General features: G+C 38.8%; 1 protein-coding gene across 1 annotated transcript; it reads right to left on the bottom strand.

Moving 5' to 3' along the window:
* Positions 1-6,122: 6,122 nt before the first annotated feature.
* On the bottom strand, positions 6,123-17,341 carry CTHRC1 (collagen triple helix repeat containing 1). The gene is given in 5 exon segments (XM_032245791.1): positions 6,123-6,661; positions 10,739-10,955; positions 13,043-13,264; positions 17,176-17,301; positions 17,303-17,341. Coding segments are annotated over 5 exon segments (732 nt in total). The 5' UTR covers positions 17,327-17,341; the 3' UTR covers positions 6,123-6,518.
* Positions 17,342-24,587: the final 7,246 nt, after the last annotated feature.

Here is a 24,587-nt window from a genome sequence, read left to right as displayed (position 1 = left end):
TTTATGCCAAGCCCCAGAATCATATACCCATCCAAGCACAAACAACACTGGACTAAGACTATTTTATGGCCTGCTCTTGTAAAAGTTACAGCAAGGAGTAATGGGGCAGAATGCATTTTCTCTATAAGCAGCTTATTTCCAAAGAGAGAGGAGGGAAAGAAAGTGCCACTCATGCTCACTTCCCTGTCCCAAACTTAACAATCAATTACATCTGTCAATCTAGGTTCAACCAGGAGACAGAAGACACCATAATTTAAATAAACTAAGTTTAAAGGATTATTATGTGGTGATAGAACAATAGAAATATGTTTAAAGAATTTAAACTATTCTAGGGCTGAGAGTGAGTAGCCAAAGGACAAAGTTGGAAGAGAGTCCCCCTCTGGTGTTCAGACTTTTTTGAAGAAGTTGTGGGTGCAAACCACTGGGTGGTATGGAAGTCTGCCTGTGTACCTGGGGCCAGAACTGGTTTATAATTGTCTGATAAACAGGAAACGGTCCTCTGGGACACAAGCAAGCCAAGGCTGGTGAGCAGATTGCAGAGAGAGGACATTTCTGCAGGTGTGAAACTGGGTTAGAACTTTTACACATTGAAGGACTTCAGAAGCCAAACTTTAGGAGAAAGGAAAGCTGAGATTGATGGGTGGGGATACAGAGAGGGCACTGCTGCAGGTACAAGGTCAGGAGCATGTGGGGTGCATCTCAAGAGGGCTGCAGCAAGGTGGTCACTAGGCCTCCTAGGTTGGGACTGCAGGGTGTACTGTACATTCTGTGTGCAACCGGAGCAAAACACCTTCAGATGCATATACCACTGACCTTGCAGTGAGAGCAAAAGAGAAAAAAAAAATGAGCATACCAACACTAGGATGAGAAGTTCCTTTCCTCCTGCAGCACCCCTCCAGCATCCTCTACTTCTTATTCTCATTTTAAAGGAGAAATGCTTATTGTTCAATCTGTTATCACAGAGTAGATACTGAAGGATGAATTTGGAGTTGAGAAGTGATAAATTGACAAGGGGGCTTAGTCGCCCCTTTGACTGCTCAGCTTCCATACATACACACCCTTCTGCACATATTTGAACTTTTGCACAACAGAGCAGGTAACTATATTTTGGCCTAGTGAGATACAGTTACCCTTCTGTTAAGTGAAGCACTTGCTGTTCCCCAAAATAAGACACAAAGTCTCAACAGTCATTGGATTTACTGCTGGCTATATTAATTACTCCTCGATTCAGTCATCATCCCACCTAATATTGTTAAGACTGAATTGTAAAGTTGACTTTCAATAACCTATGTAATAAAAATAGGGAGGATAGGAAAGTAGGAAATAAAAATAAACACATGCATACAAGCAAAGAGAAAATATGCAGAGCTACTGCAGTCCTTGTTTATGTATTTGGTCACAAGATTATGGTTGATATCCATAGCTTCCACCTTCAACTACCTCTGTATTTCCCTTTCTCACAGTCAGAATCAGATGCTCTGGGTTCTTTGCCTGGTAGAGTGCTTCAAACCTTCCTTTTTGAAAGGTCTGAATCCTCAGTCATCCTGCCCCTTTTCTGATTCTTGTGGTTTTCCATTTAACCTTTACTGTTGGACACGAAAGTATTAAGAGGCACCTTAAAGCATCTCCTGGGTTCCAGACAGTCCTCCCTGCTTCCATTTGCAGCAGCAAACCAATTTACCTTGGAAATTGTGATCAATCACTACAGCCAATAAATGACCTCCTCTTTTTCATTCATTGGCTAAGTGGTAGAAGAAGTGCAAAATGACCAGGTAGCAGTCTGAAAAGCAGAATTCTAAGATGAATGCCATGACCCCTTCCCCATCTTGTACACAGCCATGTAAACTCTTCTTGAGCACGGTTGAGACCTGTAAATATGATTGGATAGCACCTCCATGATTATGCTATATGGCAAAGGGTTCCTAATCAGTTGACTATAATCCAAATGGAGATTATCCTGTGTAGGTATGATCTAATTAGGCAAGTTGTTTAAAAGCAGAAGAGTTATCCTGCTGGTCTAGAAGAAAAACAGCCTATTGTGAGAGTAGGGACCGCAAGGACCTGAGGGTGACCTCTAGAAGCTGAGAGCAGTCCTCAGCTAACAGTAAAACAACAAAACAAAACAAAAAACTAGAACTCTAATCACAACTACAAGAAACTGAATTGTGCTAACAACCACACATGCTAAGAATAGGGTCCTAAGTCTCAGATGAGATCACAGCCCCAGCTAATGGTTTAATTTCAGCCTGGTAACACTGAGCAGAGGACTCAGCTAACCTGTACCCAGACCCTTGACCCACAGAAACCATGAGGTAAATAAATTTGTGTTGTTTTAAGTTACTAAATTTGTAGTCATTTGTCATGCAGGCAATAGAAAACTGATAACCTGTCTCATCCTATGATTCAGTGGAACCGCTGTTTTGTTCCCTTCATGGATACTAAGACTTCCAAACCAGCAGACTCAGAGTTGCCAGGACAGGAAGCAAAAAGACTGTAAGCCAGTTATTGGGTGTAATAATGAGATAAGTCTATAATGGTTAGTTTTAGATGTCAACATGACAGGGCTAGGGGTACTCAGCTAGCTGTTAAGGCGTTATTTCTAGGTATACCTATGAATGTGTTTCCAGAAGATATTGGCATTTAAATCAGTGGACTGAGTAAGGAAGATCTGCCCACAGCCAGTCAGCTGAGAGCCGCATTCAAACAAAAAGGAAGGGAGGGAAGGTGAATGTGATCCTTATTCTGGAGCAGGGACACCTTTCTTCAACTGCACTTGGGCATCAGAACTTCAGATTCTCCGGCCTTTGGACTTGGACTTGGACTTGCAACAGCACACCCCCTACCCCGGGTTCCCAGGACTTCGATCTCAAACTGAGTGTTACACTGTGGGCCTCCCTGGTTCTCCAGTTTGCAAATGGCCTATCGTGAGACTTCTCAGCCTCCGTAATTGGGGGAGCCAATTCCTCTAATAAATTTCTGCTCATGTATTAAGAGATTTATAAATATGTAGGCATACCTTTGAGATCTCTGAGATACTTTTATAGTTCACTTCTGGACTACTGCAACAAAGTGAGTTTCACAAGAAAATAAGTCATGAATTTTTTGGTTTCCTAGTGTATATAAAAATTATGTTGACATTATACTGTAGCCTATTAAGTGTACAATAGCATTATGTCTAAAAATACCTTGTATGTAGCTTAATTTAAAATACTTTATTGCTAAAAAATTTTGACAATCATCTCAGCCTTCAGTGAGTTGTAATCTGTTTGCTGCTAGGGGATCTTGCCTCAGTGTTAATGGCTGCTGACTGATCAGGTTGGTCGTTGCTGAAGGTTGGGGTGGCTGTGGCAATTTCTTAAAATAACAATGGAGTTTACCACATCGATTGACTCTTGCTTTAATGGAAGATTTCTCTGTAGCTTGTGGTGGTGTTTGATAGTATTTTACTCACAGTAGAACTTTGTTGGAAATTGGAGTGAATCCTTTCCATCCCTGCTGCTGCTTTATCAATGAAGTTTATGTAATACACCAAATCCTTTGTTGTCATTTCAACAATATTGACAGCATCTTCACCAGGAGTAGATTCCATCTCAAGGCACCACTTTTTTAAAATTTTTAATTTTTATGGGCACATAGTAAGTATATATTTATGGGGTACATGAGACATTTTGATACAGGAATTCAACATGTAATAATCACATTAGGGTAAATGGGGCATCTGTCACCTTAAGCATGTATCATTTCCTTGTTATACAAACATTCCAATTATACTCTTTTGGTTATTTTTATTATTTTTTGTCTTTATTTTTTTCCTTTTTGTGGAGAATGAGGTCTCGCTATATTGCCCAGGCAGGTCTCAAACTCCTGGGCTTCAGCTATTCTCCCGCCTCTGCCTCCCTAAGAGCTGGGATTATAGGCGTGAGCCACCATGCCCGACTTTTAGTTATTTTTAAATATACTATGAATTATGATTTATTGCGGTCACCCTGTGTGCTATCAAATACTAGATTTTATTCATTCTTTCTATTTTTTGTGCCCATTAACCATCCCCACTTTCCCCCCACTCCTCACTACCCATCCCAGTCTCTGGTAACCAACATTCTACTGCCTGTCTCCATGAGTTTGATTGTTTTAATTTGCAGCTGCTGCAAATGAGTGAGAACATGAGAAGTTTGTCTTTCTGTGCTTGGCTTATTTCACTTAATTTTGACAAATGGGGATAGCTGTTAAGAACAGTTTTGGTAGCGGCAAGAACATTAGTAAAAACACTGGAGTATTAATAAAAAATCATGTTCAAATAATAGGTGGTTTGAACTAAAGGCATGTATCAAAATTTTTATGCATCTTGGTTAACATCTGCCTATCTGAAATATTATTTCACCTAGACTCCCCTTCTACTTCCCATTTCTAGATTATTCTAAAGCAAACTCAACATGTCATATCACTTTGTCTTAAATATTTCAGTAGCTCTAAAAGATAAAGGTATTATTTAAAAAGAACCACGATATCATTACCAGACATAAATAATAATTATTTAATATCAACTATTCAGCCAATATTCAAATGTCCTCAACTATCTCAAGGAAGTTTTGCTTTGTGTTTATAGTTCGCTTGAATCAGTATCCAAATAAAGTTCAAACATTGCAATTGGTTGATATGCTCTTGTTTCTTTTAATCTATAAGTTTTTTTTTCTCTCACTTTTCTCGCTAATTATTTGTTACATAAACCAAATTGTCTTTCAAGTTTCCCACAGTCTGTATTTTGCTGATTATATCCCTGTGGCGTCAATGAACATCTTCCTCTAACCCCTGTATTTCCCACAAATTAATGGTTAGAACTAGAGGCTACATCAGATCCTGGCTTGATTGTTTCTTGGAAAACTACTTCTTGTGTGCTATTATATACTTTCATTGGAGGAACATAGCTGGTCTATCTCTTTTGGGAATGTTATCAGCTGTTGATGTTCATTTACTAGATCCCTTAATTCGTGAGGAGTTGAAAAAAGTTAATATTCAAATACTATCACTCTTTCTTCTTTTGCAAGCTATACCACTAATATATGATGTTACTATAAGATATATAATATTGTGTGTATGTGTATATATAGTTTTAGAAAGAGAAATTTCCCTTCATGAACAATTTGGTTACTCAGACATACAGTACATGTAGGGAAAGCAGAAGAAATGTTTGGTTCGATTTACTAATTTTCAAAGTAACAAGTTGGTTTACTGGCATACTGTAAGTTGACCAATAATTTTTATTTCACTGTAAGTTGAACTCATACCGATGTATTTAAACATATTTCATGTTTTAAACCATTGCAATTATTCTCCTTATTGATATTTAAATTGTATCAACTTTGCCAGTGAGAACCAATTCAAGTTGGCTCTTGGATCCTTTTGAGTTGTTTTTCATAGTTGCCTTGTTTTCCAGTATGACAAAATGTTTCATGTTCATATTGTACATTTCCTGCCCCAGAGCTGAAATCACCATTTCTTCAAGGATTTTTAGTCTCTTTTAGTAGGAAGTGGAAATGTAGAGATCACATCCTGGGCACTACTGGATTGGTAATTTTTTTCTGGGCCTTTTTGGTAAACAAAGGTAGATTTTGTTATTGTTTTGTAGCTTTATTTAAGGTAAAGTATGAGTTCATACTGATACTTCCAAGTCAAGCCTAGAATTTACTTAACTTCATCAATCTTACATGTATACTGCCTTCATGGATTTTTTCCTGATCACCTCAGCCAGAAATGATCACTCTTCCTTTGAACCATATCACCCACTTCAACAGTTTTATAGTAATCGACATATTAATCTTTAATTTATTGTTATTTCTATATATGTCTGATCTGTTCTACCAAATGGCAAGGACTTTGAGGATAGAATCCATCTTTTGTTACTCTTTGTTAAATAAAGATTAAAATTCCTAAAGTGCTCATATATTTCCTGACACATAAATACCATTTTCTCTTTGTATTCCTTTAAAAATGGAACCATGTTATATATGTACTAAAAATTAATAAATAAGCATTAAATGATAAATACAAATTGGATTTATGTTAAACTTTTCAGGTATAAAGTACTAGAAACTCCAATTTAATTGGTAATTAATTTAAAGATATTAAGATTGTTGGAAATAATTTTTATTTAACAGATATAAAAAAATTCTTAACATTTACAAATTGTACGAAAACTGGTAGCTTTTATATTTAAAAAAATGCTATGCTAAGAGCAAAAAACTAAAGACCACAACAATATTCCAAATTATAGGTTCAGAGAATGTGACTATGAAGAAAGTATCCTAATCAGCTAAAAAAAAAATATTGTAACCACTTTTGACTGAAGTAAAATGAATAATGCTAGATTTAAAAATAGTGTGAAATCACACTTTGGTCTGTAAACATGTTTAGCTTTGCTTTTCATTCAGATGTACACATAAAAGTTATTTAAAATGTCATTTAAATGAACCATTCCAAGGTATAATAGAAAAAGAGGTAGCAAATGAAAATTAAAGCATTTATTTTGGTAGTTCTTCAATAATGATGCGAGAAACTGAATTCCATCCAGTAGAAGCATCTCCTTTTGGGTAATCTGAACAAGTACCAACCCAGATAGCAACATCCACTAATCCAGCACCAATTCCTTCACAAAGTCCTTCCACTGCAAGACAAAGATGAAAGTTACATCTTTCTTTAGAACAGCAAAATCCTTTAGTTAAATTTTATGACTTTATAAAGCTAGATTGTAATTCTGTTTAATGTAATGCTAATTAAAAGTTCTAATACCTGATAAGGTTTTCATAATAAAGTTCTCTTTTTCTAAATTGGTACATAAATATTTTAAAAATATGTATACATATCCATTCTATGGATAAGTTTAACAGGCAGTGTTCTTACAGATTTCAAGCATAAAACCAGAATTTGTATAGTTACAGAGCTAACTTAAAACAAATTTATTTGACTAGATAAATTTATTTGATTAAACAAAGCAATTTATTTGACTAAGCAAAGAAAGCCTATTTATACTTTTAAAAGCCAAGACTTTCATTTGATATGCAAATCTTTTTTTTTTTTTTTTTTTTTTTTTTTTTTAGATAAAGTCTTGCTCTGTTGCTCAGGCTGGAGTGCAATGGAGCGATCTCAGCTCACTGCAACCTCTGCCTCCCAGGTTCAAGCGATTCTCCTATCTCAGCCTCCAGAGTAGCTGGGTCTATAGGCACATGCCACCACACCTGGATCATTTTTTGTATTTTTGGTAGAGATGGAGTTTCACTGTGTTAGCCAGGATGGTCTCAATCTCCTGACCTGGTACTCTGCCCACCCTGGCCTCCCAAAGTGCTGGGATTATAGGTGTGAGCCACTGCACCCAGTCAGAAGAAATAACTTTATAACATTATAAGAAATTCTAACATAATCATTACACCAGCCCTTCAATCGGGAATCCCATTTTACACAGAATTTCCTCATAGTGAAAAAAACATAAAAGAAAAAAAAAAAACCTTGCATTTCCTCTGTGTTTTTATGCATTATAATTATGCAACTTTTCACATGTCCTCTGGACTTTCACCTACTAACATACAAGTTGCATTCCATCTTACCAAAGTCTTGTCTTAACTTAAAAAAAAAAAAAATCCCTCAGTGGTCATTTTAGCAGGCAAAAAGACAGAGTACCTTTGAGGCATGTGTAAAATGGGAGAAGAAACTAGACTGGCAGATTCTTTAAGAAAATGAATCCTGATATAGAAGCAGTGTAGTGGATGACTTCATGTGACTTTCTATTTGACTGAGGTTAGTGCATTCCAGTTGAGACCCAGGGATGTAAGTCTGAAGCAATCTACTTACATAAACTCTCAGAGGAGTAAACTCAGGGCAAGTCTCTCAGAATCCAGAGACCAGCCTCTGGTTCAGGCCCCTTTCCAAGTTGGGGACTAAAAAGTAGGCCTACAGTTCCATTTAATCTGGTATTCTTAGTACCATGCCAAGTGGAAATGCCTAAAATGCTCATCTTTACCCAAGTTCTTGACATCCATAGCCTGGAAACTTGCTCACATGCCCCTACAGCCTAAGGACATCAGACAAGCTTGGGTCTTGCGTCAGCCTCATCTGAGGAGAATCAAATGGTCACTTCATGGTCTTTAGCAGATGAAATAATGTAGGTAAATGAACATTTTTGCTGTGACAATGTAGTATGATAGCTTGTTAAGTGAAAGCAACATGTCGGATTAGGAGTTCTCAACCCATTTTCCTCCTAGACCCATGTAATAGATGAAACAGTTTGTCAAACTCCCATGGGTATATCAAGGCTTTAAGTCATCCTCTGATTTGCTAACTATAAGTGTACCCCTTTCCTTTCCCTTAAGAGAGATTATCAGCATGTCAGAGAAAATGATTTATTACAGAGATAACTTTTAATCCACAATAACACAAAAATTTTTATTAATAACACATTACTTGTGACACTCCACCCAATTGATCACACCAAATGAGTTTGCACACCATGGTTGGGAAATGCTATGTTAAATTATTTGTAAAGTATATGCATGTATAGGTCACTGTTCTTGGGCCTACGGGCTTACATTGTAGCAAAATATTAACACACACCTTAAAGATAACAGAATAGAAAGTAAGTTGCTTATATCAACTACTGTCTAAACATATCACTTCCTAATCAAATTTTATATTTAATATCTAGATTCTTCTTATTTTAAAGACTGTTTCTTAGATGGGAAACACTTCTTCCTTTCTAGCACATGTATCTGGCTTAGTGAAGAGGGTTTTTAATCTGATTACAAAGAGAACTGGGACAAGAGAACAGGGCCTTGGTTTCACCAATTCTACTGTCCTAGGTAAGACACTGTATTTCCTTGGGTTTCTCAATATGCAAAGAGAGGGGTTAAAATCTATTCTTTATATTTCAAGGATATTGTGTGGATTGAGGGAAAATGTAGAGGGGACCCCCTTGATTGCTTAGGAATAAATTGGTTTTGGGGTTCAGTATCTGACTTGGAGCCCCAAAGAATGCTGAAATGTTCTGAGGGAAGGGAAAGATGAGATGATCTTCTCCCTCCCCTCAACCATTTTTAAGTATAACATTAGTGAAAAATCTCATCAGGATGTCAGGGAAATGATGTTAACCACCTGTACAGTTTCTTATTTTTCTTCTATGGAAAGACAAATGAATATAATAGTATTGCACTTTTTGATGCTACCAGGCTGTGCTGTCATGGTGTGCCATGCACTGCAACTTAAGAAACCAAAATGGCTAACAAGCAAATATTGATAGTGGTGCCTCTAGGGGATGAGATTAACATTTGTTCAAAAAACTCTTCAACTTTTTGGTATTTTCTAAACAGTCTTTAATGAATCTTAAAATAGAACAGTCTGGGCATGGTGGCTCATGCCTGTAACAACAGCACATTGAGAAGCTGAGCAAGAGGATCAACTTGAGGCCAAGTGTTCAAAGTTACAGTGAGCTATGATCCCGCCACCGTACTCCAGCCTGAGCAACAGCACAAGACCCTGTCTCTAAAATAAATAAATAAATACACACATACAAACAAACATAAAACAACCCAATAATATTTTTCTGACAGTTTAAGTGACCACTGAAAGTCTTTTTTCTCATATTAGATGGAAACACAGAATGCAGAAATAGTATAAAAATTTTCTCTTTTACAAATTCAGCAGACAGTATCCACCCTTTTAAAGAATAAGGCAGAAAAATGAGTCAGTCTCCTTTAGTCTGAGCCAGTGGTTCTCAACTTTGGCTGAACATTAGAATAATCAGAAGATTTTTTTTTTTCCAACGGGATCAAACTCTGTCATCACTCAGAATGGAGTGCAGTAGTACAAACTCAGCTCACTGCACCTCTGTCTCCTGGGCTGAAGCCATCCTCCAACCTCAGTCTCCCTGGTAGTTGGAACTAATTTTTTTGTAATTTTTTGTAGAGATGGGTTTTTGCCATGTTGCCCACATTGTCTCAAACTTGGGCTTAAGTTTGAGCCCAATCACTTAAGGCTTAAGTGATTGCCCACCTCAGCCTCCCAAAGTTCTGGGATTACAGGTGTGAGCCACCAAGCCCAGCCAACCAAGAGATATTTTGAAAGTCCCATTGCTGTGTCTGCACGCAGACATATTAAATCTGACTCCCTAAAGGGGTGGGATAGGTATTTCTTTTGTAAGGTTCCCAAAATTCCTAAAGTGAGCCCAATATGAAGCCAAGGTAGAAAAGCCACTGCTCCATGGCATTATTGGCTATTTTGCCATGTCATTTAACTCATTGATTTTCAAGCCTGGGGCACATCAGAATCACTAGGGGATCTTTTAAAAAGCGCAGAAGCTGGGCATGGTGGCATGCACGTCTGTAGCCCCAGCTACTGGGGAGGCTGAGGCAGGAAAATTGCTTGAACTCGGGAGGCGGAGGTTGCAGTGAGCCAAGATTGGGCCACTGCACTCCAGCCTGGCACCTGGCACCAGAACGAGACTCTGACTCAAAAAAAAAAAAACCGCTGTGGTCTTACACTAGAGATTCTGAGTCAGTTCATCAGAGATAGGTCCCAGGCATCTATATTTTTTTTAAAAGATCTAGAGGTAATGCAGAAGTACAACCCAGGGTGGAGAATCATGGATTGAAAACTTCCTAGAGGTTCCTTTACAGCAGGCTAGGACCCAACATTATAGTGGGACTCATCTTAGTTAGATCTGAGACACATCTTGCAATGTCACAACTTTACATACCAGAAGAAGTGCGATGAATATTAATTGTTGAATTCATTTCAGGGCTTCCTTGGTCCAAATAAACTATAGCTTCAATAGGAAGAGGTCCTGAACATTCAGCTCCATTGAATGTGAAATACCAACGTTGACAGCATGCATTTCTGCATTTTAGCCGAAGTGAGCCACTGAACAAAACTCTTAGAGCACTGTTTGAACGCATCTTTGTAAATGTACACTCCTGTCACACACATAGAAATGAAATTTAGTTAACATTTTCTATTTTAATTAAAAAGAGATTTTGAGATTGGTGAATTTTACTTAACAATCCTTTTCCCCAAAATGTATTTAAAAAGTTTAACTTGGCCAGGTGCGATGGCTCATGCCTATAATCCCAGCACTTAGGGAGGCCAAGGTGGGTGGATTACTTGAGGCCAGGGGTTCAAGACAAGCCTGGGCAACATGGCGAAACCCGTCTCCACTAAAAATACAAAAAATTAGCTGGGTGTGGTGGTGCATGCCTGTAATCCCAGTTACTCGGGAGGCTGAGATGTGAGAATTGCTTGAACCCAGGAGGTGGAGGTGGCAATGAGCCAAGATTGTGCCACTGCATTCTACCTGGGCAAGACAGTGAGACTCTGTCTCAAAAATGGGGAAAAAAAAAAAAAGGAAAAGAAAAAAACTTAACTTTTATAGAGACAGGGAGATATTCTGCAAGCTAGGTAAGAGATTTTGATAAAGGAACTCTAAGAAAATCAAATTATAGCCTTCTTAGAATATCTCACCCCATTGAGGGTATCTTTCAGTTTTACCAAAGAAGGCTAGCCTCCAGTACTTTTGACCAAACCAATTTATATATTTCCTCTTTTTTTTTGCATTCAAAAACTATTTGCTGAGGCCAACTATGTGCTAAATGGTATAGATACAGCAGTTAACAAACCAGAATCCCTGCCCTCATGGAACTTACATTCTAGACTAGTGCTGTCCATACATATTCACTCTTGACCTGTTTCTTTTTGAGCAATAGCAAACAGTATGAGGGAGTAAAGGATAGACAAGGTTTTTAGTCTTTATCTATACGACACAATGATAAGGGCCAGGTTTCTTGTTTGCTTATTTTGGTCTTTGCAAATTTGTCTGTCTATTGGCTTATTGTCCTATTGTCTTTTACTTGTAGAAGGTTCCCATACCCATCCTGACCATTGCTAAAAGGACCTTTAAAACATATTAATAATTCAGAACCCACAAGGATAGCGTTTAGAAGGAACTCAGTAACTTTTGATAAACAACTATAAATAAGCAACCAGTCTATCAATATCAGATGTTTAAAATAACTAGGGAACATTTTAACGAGATGCTTTCTAGAAACACACATGAGCACAGAGAAGGTCATAGTCACCATAACTATGGAAGCTACATGGAAATTCTATCACAAAACAATTAAATCAAGACAGTCTCAAACTCTTACAGATAATAGAGCAGAAAGAGCTGAGATGAGGAACAGGGATTATACACACAGTGCATCTTAAAATCTTAAGAGTTTTATGAAAAGAAAATTTCTTGTAATTGCTTGATGGTAGTGGTAAAATCATGAAGTAATGTTCTGTAAATAGAGAACCATGTACAGAATTGGTCAACAAGAGAAAAGAGGCTTATAAATAGCATCAACTTCTTCAACTCTCTTCCATCCCAGTGGATGTGCCAATTACTTTTGAGGCAAACACTAATCAAAGTGACTGAAACATTATTCAAAATACATTACCAGACAAGCTATTTTGAGTAATTCCCCACCATTCAGCCTTAATGTTGCAGAAAAACTTAAAATAATCGCTGTAGTACCTCACATCTAATCTATTTCACTTCTCCTAGGCTTAGCAATTTTAAGCTGGTATGCTACCTGAATAAAGACAAGCACCAATGGACTTCTGCTTCCAGATCAATGTGGTAATTTCTTGAAAATTTCTTCCCACTTTTATATCTGAAGCCAGGGCAGAATTTCTTAGACTGAATTTAAATTTACTTTAGAGCAAGATTGGAAAGTTGCTTACTGTCCAACACAGACCACTTATGCTCTCTTTCTTTTGCATTTAAAAAGTATGTTATTTTAGATACTATGGTTAAAATGATAAGCATTTGTCTTAGAAATACATTTATGAAATTAACTTTGAAATCTTATGAACTTTTTATTAGTTTTAAATTAAAAGTCACATGCTACCTACTTCTCTAAGTCTTTTGGTTAAAAAATAATAAAACATCACCAAAAAATTAACACTGAAACATGAAAACCATATTTTGCTTCACTTTCAAAATAATTCATACTTTACTTACCGCAATTTTCCCAAGATCTATGCCATAATTCAGTGAACTCCATGAACACTGCTTGTAGTTGGGTGTCCAGGACTCCTCAAAGGTTTCCCTCAAACATTCCCCCTTTTCTCCTTTGAATCCATCCCGACCTGGGATCCCAGGGGTACCTGGAATGCCATTGGCCCCAGGGCTCCCATCTCGACCAGGCACTCCTGCTGGCCCTTGTAAGCACATTCCATTATACTATAATGAGAAAGAGAAGGCGAAGAAAACTCTCACCACTCAAGATTCAGAGACTCAGTATGATTAAAATTGCATTTACTTTGAGGCCTTGGAGTCAAGAATCCCTTAATACCACGTGCCCATGTTCTAGATGATTTATTATAGAGAATTCGTTTTCAAATTATTTCTAAAATATTGTGATTTCTCTCTTAATTTTTAGTGCACAAACTGTACACACACACACACATCAGAGGAGGACAAAATTATTTCATTTGCCTGCTCCTTTCTACTGTTCATTATAAGCATATATAATTTTAAATACCTGTATCCAAAGGTGGAAATAATCTGATATTCTGCTTTTTTTCTTCTAGCCCTATATCTTGCAAAGAGACCTGGACTTTTACAGTTTGATGCAAACATACTATTTTTAGATACATAGTTTATTTCTACTTTTTTCTTATTAGAATATTATTGTAATGAAAATCTTTATCCAGATACCCTATTTCTTCTTTTGAATTATTTCCCTAAGATAAATTCCTAGGGACATAATTATAAAATAAAATCTTAACAGTCAATAATTATCTTGTACCGGCAGCGATATCTCCAACTTGGATATGAAAATCCCTACTTCTCCCTGTTTTTAAGTGGGGAAAGCAATACTTGGATAACATTTCTGGCCTCTCAACCCACCCCTCCTCCCCAAGGAGAAGCAGTAAGTGATCTAGTTTCAGGTGACCATTAGTTCTCAATAGGGGACCATCCACAATTTATCAAACCGTCTGTAAGTGCGAGGATTCTCTATGTTTGTTTTGAGGAAGGATATCTTGTAGTGTTTAAATGCATGGATTCTAGAGCCAGTTTATTTGGATTTTATCCTGGCTCCACCTTACATTAGCTCTGTGAGATAGGGCAAGTTACTCAACATTTGGGTGTTGTTTCCTTACCTGTAAAATGGGGATAATAATAGAGTCTTACCTTGTAGGGTTTGTATAAGCTTCAAGTGAATAATATATAAAATGTGCTTAGAACAATGCCTGGAACACAGTAAACACTGCATGTGTCAGTCATTATTATTCCTATGATTCCCCCAAGACCAATGCGAGGCAGTGACTCTGGGCAAGTGTGTCCACTGCCCTGGGTGGACCTTTCAGGGTAGACCTTGGGAAGAGAGCACTAGCAAATCTACCAGCCTAGCACACATAAGCCATGCACACCAATGCTGTATGATCACGGGTAAAGGTATACCTTGCATTCCACCTGTCTAATTTCTGTGTCTACATCTGAATTGGTTCAGCTAGGAACAAATGTGCCATTTATTAGATACTCCAAAACCCAATGCAATCCATTTAAATTTTTACTCTAACATTTCCTCTATTTGTGTAAGTTGCCTAGTACTATCATTTTGCATAAGTATACTTTCCAACGAAAACAAAAAATGTTTCTTAGATATTAAAGTAACTTCAAAGCTTATCTTTTGACTACAGTATCTGGGACTGGATGATAAAATCCAATAGCTGTCTGGGAAAAATCCTAGATAATCAGACTGATGTTTGCCTATCAATTTGCTTCTCCATTACCAGTTTCATTTTTTGTTTGATAAATGATTTGTTAAGTCTTTGACATTGCCATTTTCCTTACTGTAAGAAGAAAAAGACACTACTACTGTCAGAGAAATAGTAAAAAAAAAAAAAAAAGCATTTAACAATTACAAAAGTATTCAAAGACATACAAAATAAATTTTTAAAAGTGCAAACTATTTCAAAACAGTTTGGTGTGTTTTAGACTTTTTAAATTTTAGTAATTTAATTAACTTTCACAAGCAGATGCATAAAATATTTAGACATACATTTCAAGTGGGAATAACACTGCTTCTGATATTCTTTGATTATTTTCACTATTATTCCCCTCAGGGCAAGATGATACACAGACTAAATCTTATTTTCTTATATATCAGTGGATCTCAACTGCGGACAATTTTGTCCTCTAGGGGACACTTGACTATGTCTAGAGATATTTTTGGTTGTCACAACTTGGGAGCGGGGGTTGCTACTGGCATCTAGTCTGTACAAACGAGGGGTGCTGCTAAACATGCTACAATGCACAGGACGGTCCCCACAAGAATTATCTGGCCCAGCATGTCCATCGTACCATATTGAGAATTTTTATTCACCTTTTCATCTAAAAAACACATTTCAGAGACCATATAACTTTACTTGATTCGATTCCGCAGGTGTCACACCTGTCTTCTTCTACTTTAAAATGGTAACCCAACACATGCTTAGTACTCTGAATAAATGTCTGTGGAATGGAAAAAAAAAATGTGAAGGGAAGAGCACTTTTCTACGCCCCTGTTACTTTCACTAGCCACCAGGGGGCAGAGCTTGGTGGAAGCTTGAACGCTTTGAAAGATCCTATACAAAGAAGTTGCTTTATAGACTCTGTTGAAAACTTAATGACTGTGGTCTTTTTCTGTCAGCAAACCAAATCCAACCTACAGGATGCACCTGAGCCTGGCTGCAAAATCTTTTCCAAGTCTGGCCAGAGTTGTGGGAAACCACAGATACTGTAAATCCTTGAAGGGGGAAAGCTTGCAAGCTTCCCAGGAAAAAATGGGTATTTTGTGTATCATAACTACAAATTCATAAAATGCAAACTACACATAAACCACACTCATTTGGTACAGTTTTAATAACTTGGTCACTTAAAATAGTACTGTTGCCTGAAAACATAGTCTGCTTTTGTGGAGCAAAATTACACAGCCTATCACCAAAAGTACTGTATGAAATGGGGAAAATTTTTTTCTAGCACTTTTGAATCCAAGGTAGAACTAGCTGCCAAGGAACTTGGTTTATTAGCTCAGTTTAAAATGGTAGCTTAACAAATTCAAAACTTTCTTTTTAATAAAAAATGCCCCAACTTATGTCTTGCAATGCCTGTAAATCATGTTTGTCTACAAATGAGACAAGTTTATGATACACCAAGGACTATGGTAGCTGTGAAAGGCTCCCTCATGCCACAGGGCAGAGAACCTCGCCCTCCAGTGGGTTTGTTGATTTTCAGAGGGATTTTAAGCAAACATACTTTTCCACAGATGAGCCCCTGGAAAGCACTCGGCCGTTTGTTTCCAGTTTTCTGGAAACTGTCGTCTCCCCTAGCTTGACTGTGATACTCCTACCCGGTGGCCACCAGGGTATCTATAAGGACTGACTGCCCATTTGATTTAAACAGAGCAAACAAAACGGGTCCTTAGAGCGTTAGCGCCGGCCCCTTCATTTCCCTTTCCGGCCTTAAACCCTCTGAACCATTGCTGGCCCCTGCTGTGGTTGTCCAACAAAGTAAATTGCAGCCCATACTCCCTAGGAAGATGACCCAACATGACTCATAGTCTTCAAGTTACAAAGAGTTGGACGGATGCTTTGTGGGGGTTGTTATTCTCTCCTGCAGGCAGACGTGGCCACCAGCCTCAACAAAGGACACGTAGCACCGCCCTGGCCCTGGCCCAGGCCCAGGCCCACGGGATCAGCAAGGCCAGGGTCTTTCCAGGTTCACTTCGGACCTACCCATGCTCCTCATCTTACTCTCATTGCCACCCTACGCCTCCGACCCTTCGCAAGGGGTCCTCCTGAGGCCAGAAATTATTGGGGGACTCGCCAATACTTCAGGGAGTCCCACCGGACCCATGTCACATGTCCGCTCCACAATGGCCTCTCATTTTAGTCTCCCCTCTGAGTTCCAAGACTCACTGCCCGCATAACCGAGGTCCTTCTGTACCTGTAGACACAAAGCCTAACACCCTCGGCACGGCAAGACACTCGACACACAGCTGTACAGACAGACACGCCCAACAGCCGGACTGACGGCCTGCCCATGCGGCGAGCAGCCGGGTCCCCTCCACCAGAGCGGCTGTCTGGGCTGGGCTCCCCCGAACTCACCAGGTCCACTACCTCCCTCTGCCGAAGCTGCGCCTTCTGCTTCCCCTTGGGGATCTCAGAGGCGCTCGACGGCGCGGGCAGCTGCAGCAGCAGGAGCAGCAGGAGGCCGCAGAGCAGCCGTGGGGGGGGCTGCGGGGCCCTGGGGGCGCATGGCGCGCGGCGGCCCGGCAGCGCGGAGCTGGAGGAGGCGGAGGAGGAGACCAAGGAGCTGGACGCGGTCAGCGTCTGGCCCCGCCGCGCTCCGAGGCCGCCGCAGGCTGCATCAATGCGCCTTTCACCAGCGTGCCTTTCTCCCTCCCTCCATCCCTCCCGCCCCTGTGACACCCGGAGCTTCCATCCCGTAATAGGCCCGGAGCCCCCACCCCGAGCCCAGCGTGGGGCGGACCGAGAGCCGGGCCCGCCCCCTCCTGCGGCAGTAGCTCCGCCAGCCAGGACCCTCGCGGGGCGCGCGGACGCGGTGGGGAGCCCGTCTGCAGGGTTGGGGCAGGGAGGCGGTGGCCAGGAGCCGCAGGTCAGGGATTTGAGCAGGGAAGATAGCGCCAGCCGCCTAAATGAACATTTTAGAGGCACGTGGCTTAATCTGGGTCCAGGAGCCACCTTCAAAGGTCGTCAATTCATGGCATAGGTCGCAAGCCTTTTTATTTTTATTTTTTTTGGAGGTCACATTTTTGGAGGCTGGAAGGTGGGGGTGGGGCGGGGGCAGAAAGGAATCGTAGGTAACGTTAGGTTTTCCAAGAGTCGCATGACCCGAATGACGTATAAATGCTGTTTTCATAAGTGCGAAGACTTGCTAAGGTCTGGGACAATGCAAAATTTTGCACGCCGATTCTGTCCTCTCCGCCCGCGATTCTGGCGGGTTAGGAGGGATAGATGCCTCCTCTGCTACCCTCCTTCATCAAGGAGAAAACTGAGGCTCAGGGAAGTTAATCAACATCCAGTGGAAATGGTAGAAGTTCACTTTTGAGTACTCTTCTTCTGTGATGGATATTATCTTTTTGTAACCCCCTCTGTCGTCTTTTGGTCTGTCCATTCTAGAAGTAAGCATTCTTAGAGCCCAGGCTGTCCACCAGGTAGGGCCAGGGTGGAGCAGGACATCCTTTTATATATAACTGGCTGGACCAGGCATAACAGAAGTCTTGCCACACCCAAAACAACATGAGGTTGTGACAAATGGCAATACTGCTGAAGTCAAATTCAGCTCAGCAGGGGTCTCCTTATATACCCATATAGATTTTCCTGAGTTGGTGGGTCCAGCTGATGGATATTAAAGAGAGGGAACAGTCTAGCAAGGAAGCAGGTCGGGGCAGTTCCGAAAATGTCCACTCCTGGGTTGGTAACTAACTACAGGTAAATTTCACTTGTTTTTCTAGAAGCAGTAAAAATTTAAGTGAACTGTAAAGCCAGCGCTGGCTATATAATTTGCCTCGCCCAGTACAAAATGAAAATGCAGGGGCTTTTGTTAAAAAGTTGTTCAGAATTGCAAAATGGTGTCAACAGAGCAATAAATCATGTGTGGGGTCCTTCTAAGTGCCTGGCTCTGTATGACAGCACAGGTCATATGCCCATGAAACTGACCCTGTATGTGAGATTGCAGTCCTAGTGTTTGATAAAACAGACTTTAAACCAACAAAGAACAAAAAAGACAAAGAAGGTCATTATATAATGATAAAGGGATCAATGAAACAGGAAGAGTTAACTATCCTAAATGTATATGCACCCAATACAGGAGCACCCAGATTTATAAAGCAAGATCTTGGAGACCTGCAAAGAGACTGAGACTCACGCAGAATAAGAGTGGGAGACTTTAACATCCCACTGCCAATATTAGACAGATCAATGAGACAGAAAATTAATAAGGATATTCAGAACTTGAACTGAACTCTGGACCAAGCAGACCTAACAGACATCTACAGAACTCTCCACCCCAAATGAACAGAATATACATTCTTCGCAGCACCACATCACACTTATGCTAAAATTGACCACATAAGTGGAAGCAAAGCACTCGTCAGCAAATGCAAAAGAACGGAAATCATAACAGTCTCTCAGACCACAGTACAATCAAATTAGAACTCAGGGTTAAGAAACTCACGCAAAACTGCACAACTGCATGGAAACTGAACAACCTGCTCCTGAATGACTACTGGGTAAATAACAAAATTAAGGCAGAAATAAATAAGTTCTTTGAAACCAATAAGAACAAAGACACAGTGAACCAGAATCTCTGGGACACAGCTAAACCAGTATTTAGAGGTAAATTTCTAGCACTAAATACCCACAGGACAAAGCAGGAAAGATCTAAAATTGACATCCTAACATCGCAATTAAAAGAACTAGAGAAGCAACAGCAAACAAATTCAAAAGCTAGCAGAAGACGAGAAATAACTAAGATCAAAGCAAAACTGAAGGACATAGAGACATGGAAAAACCCTTCAAAAAAAAATCAATGAATCCAGGAGCTGGTTTTTTGAAAAGATTAACAACATACATAGACTGCTAGCCAGACTAATAAAGAAGAAAACATAGAAGAATCAAATAGACACACAAAAAAATGATAAAGAGGGTGTCACCACTGATCCTACAGAAATACAAACTACCATCAGAGAATACTATAAACACCTCTACTCAAATAAACTAGGAAATCTAGAAGAAATGGATAAATTTCTAAACACATACATCCTCCCAATACTAAACCAGGAAGAAGTCAAATCCTTGAATAGACCAATAACAAGTTCTGAAATTGAGGCAGTAAATAATAGCCTAACAAAAAAAGCCCAGGACCAGACAGATTCACAGCCGAATTCTACCAGAGGTACAAAGAGGAGATGGTACTATTTCTTCTGAAACTATTCCAAACAATAGAAATTTTTCCTAACTCATTTTATGAGGCCAGCATCATCCTGATACCAACACCTGGCAGAGACACAACAAAAAAAGAAAATTTCAGGCCAATATGCCTAATGAACATCTATGCGAAAATCCTCAATTAAATACTGGCAAAGTGAATCCAGCAGCACATCAAAAAGCCTATTCACCAAAATCAAGTTGGCTTCATCCTTGGGATGCAAGGCTGGTTCAACTTATGCAAATCAGTAAACATAATCCATCACATATACAGAACCAATGACAAAAACCACACCATTATCTCAATAGATGCAGAAAAGGCCTTTGATAAAATTCAAAACCCCTTCATGCTAAAAAATAATCAAACTGGGTATTGATGGAATGTATCTCAAAATAATAAGGGTATGTATGACAAACCTGCAGCCAATATCATACTGAATGTGCAAAAGCTGTAAGCATTCCCTTTGAAAACTGGTGCAAGACAAGGATGCCCACTCTCACCACTCCTATTCAATGTAATATTGGAAGTTCTGGCTAGGGCAATCAGGCAAGAGAAAGAAATAAAGCGTATTCAAATAGGAAGAATAAAAGTCAAATTGTCTCTGCAGATGACATGCGTGTATATTTAGAAAACCCCATCGTCTCAGCCCCAAATCTCCTTAAGCTGATAAGCAACTTCAGCAAAGTCTCAGGATACAAAATCAATGTGCAAAAATTACAAGCATTCCTATACACCAATAATAGAAAAAGAGAGAGCCAAATCATGAGTGAACTCCCATTCACAATTGCTACAAAGAGAATGAAATACCTAGAAATACAACTTACAAGGGATGTGAAGAACCTCTTCAAGGAGAACTACAAGCCACTGCTCAAGGAAATAAGAGAAGACACAAACAAATGGAAAAACATTCCATCTTCGTGGATAGGAAGAATCAATATTGTGAAAACAGCCGTACTGCCCAAAGTAATTTATAGATTCAATGCTATCCCCATCAAGCTACCCTTGACTTTCTTCACAGGAGAATTAGAAAAAAACTACTTCAAATTTCATATAGAACCAAAAAAGAGCCCATATTGCCAAGACATTTCTAAGCAAAAAGAACAAAACTAGAGGCATCATGCTACCTGACTTCAAACTATACTACAAGGCTACAGTAACCAAAATAGCATGGTACTGGTACCAAAACAAATATATAGACCAATGGAACAGAACAGAGGCCTCATAAATAATGGCACATATCTACAACTAACTGATCTTTGACAAACCTGACAAAAACAAGCAATGGGGAAAGGACTCCATATTTAATAAATGGTGTTGCGAAAAGTGGCTTGCCATATGAGAAAACTAAAAATGGACCCTTTCCTTACACCTTATACAAAAATTAACTCAAAATGTATTAAAAACTTGAACATTAGCCCTAAAACTGTAAAAACCCTAGAAGAAAACCGAGGCAATACCATTCAGGATATAGCCATGGGCAAAGACTTCATGACTAAAACACAAAAAGCAATGGCAACAAAAACCAAAATAGACAAATGGGATCTAATTAAACTAAAGAACTTCTGCACAGCAAAAGAAACTATCATCAGAGTGAACGGGAAACCTACAGAATTGGAGAAAATTTTTGCAACCTATCCTTCTGACAAAGGGCTAATAGCCAGAATCTACAAGGAACTTAAACAGATTTACAAGAAAAACAAAAAACAAAAAATAAAAAACACCATCAGAAAGTGGGCAAAGGATATGAACAGACACTTCTCAAAAGAAGACATTTATGTGGACAACAAACATATGAAAAAAAGCTCATCATCACTGGCCATTAGAAAAATGCAAATCAAAATCACAACGAGATACCATCTCACATCAGTTAGAATGGCAATCATTAGAAAGTCAGGAAATAACAGATGCTGGAGAGGATGTGGAGATATAGGAATGCTTTTACACCATTGGTGGGAGTATAAATTAGTTCAACCATTGTATAAGACAGTGTGGTGATTCCTCAAGGATCTAGAACCGGAAATACCATTTGACCCAGCAATTTCATTACTGGGTATATACCTGAAGGATTATAAATCATTCTACTGTAAAGACACATCCACACATATGTTTATTGCAGCACTGTTCACAATAGCAAAGACTTGGAACCAACCCAAATGCCCATCAATGATAGTCTGGTTAAAGAAAATGTGGCACATATACACCATGGAATACTATGCAGCCATAAAAAAGTATGAGTTCATGTCCTTTGCAGGGACATGGATGAAGCTGGAAACCATCATTCTCAGCAAAGTACCGTAAGAACAGAAAACCAAACATCGCATGTTTTCACTCATAAGGGGGAGTTGAACAATGAGAACACATGGGCACAGGAAGGGAAACATTACACACCAAGGCCTGTTGGGGCTGGAGTACTAGGGGAGGGATAGCATTAAGGAGAAATACCTAATGTAGAAAATCTGCACATTCTGCACACATATCCTAGAACTTAAAACTTAAATTGTATTAAAAAAGACAAAACAACAGCAACAACAAAAACAATGACAATTGAAAAAAAGAAAATAAGACAAAGTAAGACTCTGTAAAAAAAAAAAAAAACCCACAAGAAATGCACAAGAAGCTAAAATTTAAAAATTATAGAACTTTACTGATACTTAAAAGGAAATTTAGAAAGATGGGGAGATATGTCCCTAGGAGGAAAGATTAAATGTTTTAAAATATATCAATAATTAAAGAATTTGTATGTCTAACAAAAAATACATTAATAGCTCAAAGTAAAAAATGTTGGAAGACTGGAAATAGCCTATTAACTTGGAAGTGATCAATAAATATGGTCAATTTTAAAGTGGCAAACATTTAAAATGCATATTTAAAGTTGATAAGTGTGTAAAGAGATGTGATCCCTCACACTGCAATGGGTGTATTAAGTGGTATAATTTTTATAAAAAGTAATTCTAATTGCATATCAAGAGCCTTTAAAAAGTTAATTCTCTTTGAATTGCTTGAACCCAGGAGGCGGAGGTTTCAGTGAGCCGAGATCTCGCCACTGCAGAGCTGATTGTATTTGCTTTCCTGCAAAGGAAATATAAAAGAAAGAATTTTTCTTTCACCTCAAAAGACAAAAAACATTCATTCTGTTTGATTTAGTAATTCCACTCCTAGTATTCTATCCATAGGATATAATGATATGTGTGCAAAATGATTTTGTAGAATGATATTCAATGCAGTATTTTTTATAAATTGAAAATAACCTATGATAGCAAAATGTCCAGCATCTATTTCACTTCAAAGGATTGAACTAAGTCAAATTACATTCATTCCCCTGGGTAATGATTGGTTAGTAAACTGACGTGGTCTAATCCTGGCTAAAGACATGACCAAGTTCTGTAACATGACTTTGGAGAAGATTCCTTGTCCCTAAAAATGATAGAGTGGAAACTAGCTCATCTTTTTCTGGATATTTTTTGTGCCTGAATGTGGTGTTTAAGATCATCTGATTATCATGAGTGGAGAAAGCCAGATATTTTGCTGCTATTACAAAAGGAATTTCCCCCTCCCCAATATATTATATTACATTTCTATTACTTGTAACAAGTTGCTACAAATGTAGTGGCTTACCATAACACAAATTTACTATCTCACCATTTTTGTGAGTCAGGAGTTTAGCATGGCTAGCCGGTCCTCTGTTCAGTATTATCCTAGGATGAAGTCAAGGCATCCACCAGGTGCATCCTCATCTGAAAGCTCCACTAGGGGAAAAAAAATCCCCTCCAAGCTTCTTTAGGTTGTTGGAAGGATTTGTTTCCTTATGGCTATATGACTGATATCCCCATTTTCTTGCTCTCTGTGGGTTAGGGATCAATCATTCTCAGGCACCAGAAGTTGGTTTCAGATTCCTGCCATGTGGCCCCCTTTAAAGGAGCTCTATCTCATGTCTTAATTCTCTGACTTCAGGAAGGGTGTAGTCCCCTTTAAGGGCTCACACAATTAAGTCAGTCCCACCAAGGATAATCTCCCTTTTAAGTTAAAGTCAACTTATTGGGGACCTTAATTATACCTGTAAAATCCTTCTGCTGTATAATGTAATGTAATCATTGCAGTGACACAGATCATAATCACAAGTTCACTCACATTCAAGGGAAGAGATTATATAGGATGTGTCTAAAAGAAGGCAGGAATCTTGGGGGTCGTCTTGGAACTCTGCCTACCGTATGAGGTGATTAGCTATGGAAAGATGTTTTTGATTTTCATCGCTTGTCTCCTTAAAGCACAAAATTGTATCAAGCTTGCTCAAGAAGTTCAAGATGGTCAATAAAAATGTTCTAATTATACTAGTGGCAGCAGGCGGCTACCAAAGTTTTTATATTTCCTTTGCAGGAAAGCAAATACAAGCAGCTCTCAACTTTTAAAATGTTAAGTGGTCACATATTTCTCAGTCAACCTCATGCCAAGTATATCTTTCATGTATCAGCTAAAGATAAACATTTCAAAGTATCATGTGATTACTGTCTGCCAGTCAAAAGTTCAGTTTCAGCAGCACTCCTATCCTTCTATAGCAGTATATGTGTAA

The sequence above is a fragment of the Sapajus apella genome, unplaced genomic scaffold (assembly GCF_009761245.1).
Source record: "Sapajus apella isolate SASKATOON/1434 unplaced genomic scaffold, GSC_monkey_1.0 scaffold3, whole genome shotgun sequence".
NCBI lineage: Eukaryota > Metazoa > Chordata > Mammalia > Primates > Cebidae > Sapajus > Sapajus apella.
Note: the sequence above shows the minus strand (reverse complement) of the source record. Positions and strands in the feature narration are given on the sequence as shown.